The 10,004-nt window shown below is 45.9% G+C and overlaps 1 protein-coding gene and 1 long non-coding RNA gene across 3 annotated transcripts in view; both read left to right on the top strand.

Annotated features, from left to right (window-relative positions):
• Window positions 1-3,232, top strand: part of LOC108415483 — a 4,417-nt gene extending 1,185 nt beyond the window's left edge. For both annotated transcript variants that reach the window (XR_001857023.1, XR_001857022.1), the window contains exons 2-3: window positions 581-687; window positions 2,902-3,232. This is a non-coding gene — a long non-coding RNA (uncharacterized LOC108415483). The remainder of the gene's footprint in view (window positions 1-580; window positions 688-2,901) is intronic.
• Window positions 3,233-4,634: 1,402 nt separating this feature from the next.
• gpc5a (glypican 5a) overlaps window positions 4,635-10,004 on the top strand; it is a 308,449-nt gene continuing 303,079 nt past the window's right edge. The window contains exon 1 of the mRNA XM_017688520.2: window positions 4,635-5,029. Coding sequence (XP_017544009.1) covers window positions 4,876-5,029 — 154 coding nt within the window. The 5' untranslated portion in view covers window positions 4,635-4,875. The remainder of the gene's footprint in view (window positions 5,030-10,004) is intronic.

Genomic DNA, 10,004 nt, shown 5'->3' with positions numbered 1-10,004 from the left:
CTGTTGTTCTCTGGTTTCTCTGGCTAGCTTTAGATCTAGCTGCTCTTTGGTGATCCGTTAGCATTATAGTCTCAGGTTAATATTCGCTCTTATTAGCTTTTGTTTCTCCAACTTTAGCATTGGCTTTAGCTTTAGCTGGCTTTAGCTTGACTTGTGGTTTTAGCATTTAGCTTCTTCAGAAGCTGCTGTTAGCTTTAGTTTCTCCAGTTAGCTTAAGCTAGCGTTAGCTTTAATGAAAAAAACTGAAGACTTGGCTTTTTTTATCACACCGTGTTCATTACCTTACCTGCCTTCCGGCTACGTGTTTACGTATGTAAATCAGTGATGCTTAGTAATAAATGCTTAAACCCCACCAATTAGCATGGAGCTAACGCTTTGCCTACATTAACCCACACCGTGTTCTCCTAAAGGTCATGTAGGTCACGGGGTCAGCTGGTGTAAACTCCCATTACTTAGCAACATTAGCCTTGAAGCTATTTGAAGCTAACCTGGCTAAACATTAGCGGTTGGGCTACATTTGAGGTAAGGGTTGAATTTGTAATCGGTTCCCTAACGGCGTCTCGCTTTGTCTTCCCTGTAGAGCTTCTGCCCAGACTCTGCTGGAGGAAGTGGACTCTAGAACCAGCAGCTGACATCAGCATCGGGGCAGGTTGGCGCTGGAGTACCGCTAAAGTGCTCACAGTGCAGGTAGTAATTATGGAACATCTACTGCAGTGGAGGCACTTCTAGCAGTACTCTGGCCATGACCGTTCCCCGCACCCCGTTCCCCGCACCCCGTCCCCGGTGCCCCAGCCCTCAGCGAGCGCTAACTAGCGGCTTTGTGCTAAGGTGCATCTAGTGCAGTAGTGGAGTAGATTAGCAGCTACTGCGCTAAGTGCTCCTTCAGGCAGGAAGGTCTGTGATTGGCGTCGTACGCACAGCGTCTTCCTCCATTTCGTTCTCGGTTCGGTTCTCTGCTGGTTCTGTGTGGAACCGATGGTGGCAGCTGCTTTGTGAAGCAGCAGTTACGCATATTAACAGCTCAGGCCTCCATGCAGCACAAGAAGAACCAGAATACTGGTGATAAAGTTCTTCTGGTTCGTGACCGTGGGCGTGGCCATGCCATGGGCGTGGCCGTGATGCGTTCTCTTCAAGCTAGCTAACGTAGCTTAGCGTAGCCTCCTTAGATAACGTTATCCTTCATTAGCTGCTCAACGTTAGCAGCTTTAGCTTCTCCGATTGCTTTTAACTGATCTTAGCTGTAGTTTCTAGCTGTAGTAGTAGTAGTTCTAGCTTTGGGTTCCGTAGCGGGCTTTGGGTTCTGACATGAACACCGATATTCGTGCAGCCTAATTCCAGCTCCAGACTATTAGCGTGCGATGCTCTGATGGCGTGACGCTACGTGAGGCTCCCGCCCTTTAGCGCCAAGCTTGGCGCTAGCAGGTGTGCTAATCTCAGGGTGACCCCAACGCTGAATGTGAATTTGACGAGTTTGGGCCTGAAGACTGTGAGGTTCTCAGGGGAGGTTCTCCTGTGGGTCCGTCCGAGTCTGAGCGGTGCTGACGTGCGTACGGTGCTGATGGCTTCTTTTTCCACGTTACGGCTGGCTGACGAGAACTGGGGTAATACCGGTTCTAAGGGGCGTTAGCTAGTGCTTTACTGACCAATATGCGGGTCAGCTGCCCGTGGCTGCGCTTCCTGAACTCAACTGAACAGGAGAAAGTCATGGTCTTAAAGCACGGGGGGGCGGGGCTACCCAGAATCCTCTGCGGTCTTGGGTTCTGTTTATTTATATAACTTATTTTCACGGTTTGATCAGTTCTTTTGAATCCGGGTTCCGGTCCTTGATTTCATAATCGCTCTGTAATCACAGCTCAGATCCAGAAGTTCTTACCAGTTCAGTAGCAGCTATTGTGAAATCCAGGACCGGAATCTGGATTTTAGGTTGATTTGATCTGCGCCCTTGAGGTTCTTCAAGGGTTCTTTAGTAAAGGGAGTGGTTCTGTTTAAAACCGTATGTTCTATATAGAACCATTCATGAGATGGTTTTAAATAGAACCATGCTTTTTACTAAAGAACCAGGCTTTGTGGGTGTTGCTGTGTTGTCGAGTGACTGCGGCTTCAAGCGCTGCCGTTTCATTGGCTCGATTAGTTAATTATTTACGATATTTCTGCTAATAACGATGATTGGCCACTGTTAAGGGCCAGTTATGCGCGTAGGCCGTATCGGTCTGACTCTGAAGGATTGATCTGTATACGCTCAATTGTCTACGCTCACTTTGTCTGAAGATGAATCATTTGAATGAATTTAATTAATTAATCATTAATTAATTTGTATTATGTTCCAATGGCTCTCTGTCTCTCTCTCTCTGTCTCTCTGTCTCTCTCTCTCTGTCTCTCTGTCTCTCTCTCTGTCTCTCTCTCTCTCTCTGTCTCTCTCTCTCTGTCTCTCTGTCTCTCTCTCTGTCTCTCTCTCTCTCTTTCTCTCTCTCTCTCTCTGTCTCTCTCTCTCTCTTTCTCTCTCTCTCTCTCTCTCTCTCTGTCTCTCTCTCTGTCTCTCTCTCTGTCTCTCTCTCTGTCTCTCTCTCTGTCTGTCTGTCTGTCTGTCTGTCTCTCTGTCTCTCTGTCTGTCTCTCTGTCTGTCTCTCTCTCTGTCTCTCTCTCTGTCTCTCTCTCTGTCTCTCTCTCTCTCTCTCTGTCTCTCTCTCTGTCTCTCTCTCTCTCTCTGTCTCTCTCTCTCTCTCTCTCTCTCTCTCTCTCTCTCTCTCTCTCTCTCTCTCTCTCTCTCTGCTGTTTTATTTTGGTCTGGCATATTTAAACGATTTTTACAGTTTCAGGTTTTTACGTCGGCGGCTGCGTTAGAAAGGTGGCCGCACGAACAGAGCTGGGTTTGTAGTTGACTGACCCGCCGGCCTCGATCAGTTTTGCAGGTTTGCGTCCAGCTTGATCCGAAGTCCGCTGTGCAAATCCACGCGAAACTGACGGAGACGGTGAAGTCTCCAGACGGTTCTGATCCGTTCCCCGCAGACTGGGAGCGGTGCTAATGCTCTGCGTGTGGACCGGCCTGTGCAGGACTGTGGACGTTCTCTCGGCGGGTGACCAATCAAAGGGGTAGCTCCACAGATTTCCCTGTGTCCCTGAGAACACTGGTGTGCATTAATGTTACACAGCTTAAGAAAACTGAGTAACAATGGATGAAGTTTTCTACACTTTTGATACTTATTAACAAATAAACATTAGCAGCCACCTGGAATACTGTCCTGTGTTTGCCTGTTTTTTTTTTTTTTTGCACCTCTTTTCAGGTGTGTATCATGTTTGTGTGTAATGTGGTGTTTTTGGATTAAATTTGATTCTCTCCCGCATTTAAACGCTTACGCTGGGTTTTATTTCAGTGTTTAAGTAACGAATGTGACATCATTTTATAATGAAATGTTTTGGTTTGGTCCAACGTTCCCGGATATGAGCCACGTTTAAATAAGATTTAAATAAGTTTAAATAAGTTCTTCAGATCTCTCCTCCGGAGGTTTCCTCCTGCTGTAGTTCTCAGACTGGGCTCGTCCTGCCCCCTGACCGGGCTCGTTAGCGGCTCCTGGTCAGCGGGAGCAGTGGAGTCCTCCTCCTGCGTGTTGGCGGTGAATTCCGTGATTCAGGCTGTTTTGCTCTGTTAGGTTGGAGTTTAAGGATCTCGTCTAAACTGCGTTTTTAAAAGCGCTGCAGGTCAAAATAAAGGAGGCTGTGGTGCGGTCGGTCAGTTCTCGCTGAAATACTGCCCACAGCTCCTATTTCTACTCCTACTACTCCTTCCTCCTCCTACTGTTACTACTCTTACTATTACTCCTTCTCCTACTACTACTATTACTCCTCCTTCTGCTACTACTACTACTACTATTGCTCATCCTCCTCCTCCTTCTATTACTACTCCTACTATTATTATTACTACTCCTATTACTATTATTACTACTATTCCTACTACTGCTGTTTCTTTTCCTCCTATTATTATTACTCCTACTACTACTACTACTCCTCCATCTGCTACTATTACTCCTCCTCCTACTACTATCACCCCTTCTCCTACTACTACTACTGCTCCTACTACTACTACTATTACTTCTCTTCCTCCTCCTCCTACTACTACTACTACTACTATTGCTCATCCTACTCCTCCTACTATTACTACTCCTACTACTACTACTACTATTATTACTACTCCTCCCTATTACTATTATTATTACTACTACTCCTACTACTCCTACTAATATTATTATTATTATTATTATTATTACTACTCCTATTACTATTATTACTCCTACTACTATTACTCCTCCTCCTCCTACTATTACTCCTCCTACTGGTACTGTTACTACTACTATTACTCCTACTCCTCCTACTACTCCTACTACTTTTGCTCCTCCTCCTACTACTGTTTACACCCCTGATAAACGGCTCTAAATGAATAAGTTTTGAGAACATGAATAGAAATGAGTTTATTTACATATGCTGACTTTATTCTTTGCCGTTGTGATGAAGCTCAGGCCGTGCAGTAGAATGGACTGATGATGATGAGAAGAGGTGCTGTCAGCAGGGTGCAGTTCCCGGGTCCGCCGGCAGGCGCCGCTGCTGTTCCCAGTCCGAGCTGGAGTGAGGTGGGAGTGTAAACTCGGCGATCTGTTGATCCTCGCGCGCCGCTCGCGCCGCCACTGTCCCGCGCTCCGTCGGCGAGTGAGTGAGTTTACCTGGATCTCTCAGATTACCCGGATTAACCTGGTCGCTGAGGATGATGATGAAGCTGGAGCTCGCGCTGCTGCTGTGACCCTCGCGCTGCTGCTGTGCTGTGTTGGCTCGCGCTCGCGCTCGCGCTCGTGCTGTGCTCCGCTCCGCTCCAGGCTCGCGCCGGTGATGATGGCTCTCGGGCTGCCGTGGCTCGCTCTGAGTCTCGCGGCGCTCACTCAGCTGAGCGCGTGCAATCCACACACGTGCGCCGTAGTGAGGCGAGAGTTCGTTCAGCGCCACATGGGAGAGGGCAGGAGCGTGCCGGACGCACCTCGGACAGGTAAGGGGGGGGCAGGCAGGACGGACCTGCTGGACACACAGTGGGGCAGAACCACCTGGAGTACCGGACAGTGGGAGGCGGCAGAGTTTATAGAGTTTATCCACAAACGATATTAAACACAGTGACTCCAAACTTCTGAACGGTGGGGCAGGTGGGGCAGGTGGGGGTGGTGTATGGGTTGTAGAGTGGACTTGGGGGTCAGATTCAGTCTACAGAGATCAGATCTATTAAATCTAGACCGTGAATCCAGTTTGCAGTTCTGGATTTTGTAATGACTGGTAGGCATTGCAGTTCCGGGCCAATCAGTCACATCAAGTCAGGTCCAGGACTGGAACCTGGATTAAAGGTCCAGATTTAAAGACTTCTGATCTGTTCATGGACAGGCTAAACAATGGGCATGAAGTTCTGGTAGGCTCTATAGAAGGAGCAGGGAGGTCAGGTAGAGGTTATAGGATGGACATGGAGCTCGGGTGAGGTCTTTAAAATGGACATGAAGGTCAGGTGAGGTCTTTAAAATGGACATGAAGGTCAGATAAGGTCTTTAAAATGGACATGAATTTCAGATAAGGTCTTTAAAATGGACATGAAGTTCAGGTGAGGTCTTTAAGATAGACATGAATTTCAGATAAGGTCTTTAAAATGGACATGAAGTTCAGGTGAGGTCTTTAAGATGGACATGAAGTTCAGATAAGGTCTTTAAAATGGACATGAAGTTCAGGTGAGGTCTTTAAGATGGACATGAAGGTCAGGTGAGGTCTTTAAAATGGACATGAAGGTCAGATAAGGTCTTTAAAATGGACATGAATTTCAGATAAGGTCTTTAAAATGGACATGAAGTTCAGGTGAGGTCTTTAAGATAGACATGAATTTCAGATAAGGTCTTTAAAATGGACATGAAGTTCAGGTGAGGTCTTTAAGATGGACATGAAGTTCAGATAAGGTCTTTAAAATGGACATGAAGTTCAGGTGAGGTCTTTAAGATGGACATGAAGTTCAGATAAGGTCTTTAAAATGGACATGAAGTTCAGGTGAGGTCTTTAAGATGGACATGAAGTTCAGATAAGGTCTTTAAAATGGACATGAAGTTCAGGTGAGGTCTTTAAGATGGACATAAAGGTCAGGTGAGGTCAGGAGTGGCTGATCTTTCTGCTGAACGTCTGTATGCGCCGTGCATGACGGGAGTGTTGAGAGGACTGGAGACGTGAACTTTACTGTTTATATTTCTCTGAGAAGTCCAAGCGCTGAAACTGAGACGATCCTGTTTGTTTATCTCGGGATTTTGAAAACGCTGTGATCTGCTGGTTGTTTACCAGTACGCAGGCGTCTCTACGCACTGGTGCGCTGTGTTTTCACCCATTTCCTCGGATTCTGGTCTGATAAGGCGGTGATTTTGGGGAATTTTTGGATCTTTTACGGATGAACAGCTCAAACTGCTTTACAGCCGGGAGAGAAAACGGCAGTAAAGTAAACCAGAAACGCGCTTCTCCTGACGAAACGCTGTCGGTTGCCCAACTTAAATGGTTCCCACTTCCTGCTGGGTTATTGCTGGTTGCTATGGTGTTGCTATAGTTTTGCTGTGTGGTTGCTAGTTGGTTATCATGCTGTTAAGGCATTGCTATGCTTTCCCAGGTGGTTGCTATGGTGTTGCTAAGTGGCTGCTATGTGGTTTCTATGGTGTTGTTAAATGGTTGCTATGGATTTGCTGTGTGGTTGTTAGTTGGTTGCTGTCATGTTTCTAAGGTTTTGGTTTGGTTTCACAGATGGTTGCCATGGTGTTACTAAGTGGCTGCTATGTGGTTGCTAAGATGTTACTGGGTGATTGCTAGGTGGTTGCTATAGTGCTGCTGAGTGATTCCTAGTTGGTTGCTACAGTGTTGCTATGGTTTACCAAGTGGTTGCTATGGTGTGGCTAATTGGCTGCTAGGTGGTTGCTATGGTGCTGTTATGTGGTTGCTATTGTGTTGTGTAGTTGCTATGGTGTTGCAGTTTGATTGCTAGGTGGTTGCTTTGGTGTTGCTGAGTGGTTGCTAGTTGGTTGCTATTGTGCAGCTAAGGTGTTTCTATGGTTTCCCAGGTGGTTGCTATAGTATTTCTAAGTGGCTGCTAAGTGGTTACTGTGGTGATGATGTTGCTATGGTATTACAGGAGGGTGCTAGGATGTTGCTTGGTCGGTGGTTGATATGATATATAACAGTTGGAAAACTGTGTGACGGGTTACGCGACAAAAATCCTGCAGTAAAATAAGAAAAATTTAAAGTGATACGGCAAAAAAAAGCACAATCCATCATAAAAAAGAAAACCTTAATCAGATTAAAGGATCATTAAAATAACCCAAAACTAAGTAAGAAAAAAATAAATCACTGCCCACATTTTCCCAACATCTCGTCCGGCTTCCTGCCTGCTGACCTTTCCCGGTGCTGTGTTAGTGCCGTGTCCTCTGATGTGTCTGTTCTGGAAGTGATTGAAGTCTTCAGACGCTGGAGTTTGTACATCTGATCTGAAGTTTCTTCACGGCACTGAAGTCTGAGAGCACAAAGAGTTTTGTTTTTTCCTCTGATCCATCTTATCCTGCCATCTCCAAAGGGCGAGAGAGGCGAGGCTCAGTGCCAGGGTGTTTTGGAGTCATGTATTGTTTACAGTCTGAGTGCCAAAAAAAGCAGCACCACTTTACTTCACAAGACAGCGCTCACTGGCGGAGACTAATCCCCGGCTTTGTATGCGGGGCTTTATGGAGTTAGACTCGGCAGGCCGGGCTGTGAGAAGTGAAGAGAGATTTATTTGTTGTTGTTAGTCATCATTGCTGATGTGTGACTTGCAGCATCTTTGGCTTGAACATGTGCCAAGTGTAAGTGCTGATCAGTGAACACCTTCAGTCATTCTAAACTGTATAGAGTTCACTCCAGCTGGCGCTCGACCCCCAGCTGTTATAGCAACGAGGAGACCGCTGTGTGATCATAAGGCTGGACATTAGGGGACAGGGAAAGACACAAAGGCTGGGCAAGGTAAGAACTAAAGGACTGACATATCAAGGACAGATAAGGGCTAAAATCTGGACAGACTAAGGACTGATAAGGGCTAAAGGATGGATAGCGTGATAAGGGCTAAAGGATGAATAGCGTGATAAGGGCTAAAGGATGGATAGCGTGATAAGGGCTAAAGGATGGATAGCGTGATAAGGGCTAAAGGATGGATAGCGTGATAAGGGCTAAAGGATGGATAGCGTGATGAGGGCTAAAGGATGGATAGCGTGATAAGGGCTAAAGGATGGATGGCGTGATGAGGGCTAAAGGATGGATGGCGTGATGAGGGCTAAAGGATGGATAGCGTGATGAGGGCTAAAGGATGGATGGCGTGATGAGGGCTAAAGGATGGATAGCGTGATGAGGGCTAAAGGATGGATAGCGTGATGGACAGGATGCACAGTCCATTGAGAAATATGTGCAAAGGGCGGAAAACATTGAGGAGAGACAGGGGATAAACAATGGAAACTCCATGGACAACTAAATGCTAAAGGCTGGACAAAGAGGACAGAAAAGGAATAAAGGATGGACACACTGAGGACAGATAAGGAATAAAGGATGGACACACTGAGGACAGATAAGGAATAAAGCATGGGCACACTGAGGACAGATAAGGAATAAAGGATGGACACACTGAGGACAGATAAGGAATAAAGCATGGGCACACTGAGGACAGATAAGGAATAAAGGATGGACACACTGAGGACAGATAAGGAATAAAGGATGGACACACTGAGGACAGATAAGGAATAAAGGATGGACACACTGAGGACAGATAAGAGCTAACAGATGGACACACTGAGGACAGATAAGGAATAAAGGATGGACACACTGAGGACAGATAAGAGCTAACAGATGGACACATTGAGGACAGATAAGGAATAAAGGATGGACACACTGATGTGATGACAGATAAGGAATAAAGGATGGACACACTGATGACAGATAAGGAATAAAGGATGGACACACTGAGGACAGATAAGGAATAAAGGATGGACACACTGATGACAGATAAGGAATAAAGGATGGACACACTGATGTGATGACAGATAAGGAATAAAGGATGGACACACTGATGACAGATAAGGAATAAAGGATGGACACACTGAGGACAGATAAGGAATAAAGGATGGACACACTGATGACAGATAAGGAATAAAGGATGGACACACTGAGGACAGATAAGGAATAAAGCATGGACACACTGAGGACAGATAAGGAGTAAAGGATGGACACACTGATGACAGAAAAGGAATAAAGGATGGACACACTGAGGACAGATAAGAGCTAATGGATGGACACACTGATGACAGATAAGGAATAAAGCATGGACACACTGAGGACAGATAAGGAATAAAGGATGGACACACTGATGACAGAAAAGGAATAAAGGATGGACACACTGAGGACAGATAAGGAATAAAGGATGGACACACTGAGGACAGATAAGGAATAAAGCATGGACACACTGAGGACAGATAAGAGCTAATGGATGGACACAATGAGGACAGATAAGGAATAAAGGATGGACACACTGAGGACAGATAAGGAATAAAGGATGGACACACTGAGGACAGATAAGGAATAAAGGATGGACACACTGAGGACAGAAAAGAGCTAATGGATGGACACACTGAGGACAGATAAGGAATAAAGCATGGACACACTGAGGACAGAAAAGAGCTAATGGATGGATACACTGAGGACAGATAAGGAATATAGGATGGACACACTGAGTACAGAAAAAGAATAAAGGATGGACACACTGAGGACAGAAAAGGAATAAAGGATGGACACACTGAGGACAGATAAGAGCTAATGGATGGACACACTGATGACCGATAAGGAATAAAGGATGGACACACTGAGGACAGAAGAGCTAACGGTTGGACACACTGAGGACAGATCAGAGCTTAAGGATGGACACACTGAGGACAGATCAGAGCTTAATGATG

Source organism: Pygocentrus nattereri, chromosome 12 (assembly GCF_015220715.1).
Source record: "Pygocentrus nattereri isolate fPygNat1 chromosome 12, fPygNat1.pri, whole genome shotgun sequence".
NCBI classification, from domain to species: domain Eukaryota; kingdom Metazoa; phylum Chordata; class Actinopteri; order Characiformes; family Serrasalmidae; genus Pygocentrus; species Pygocentrus nattereri.
The sequence above is the reverse complement of the archived record's forward strand: the minus strand, read 5'-3'. Positions and strand labels throughout refer to the sequence as shown.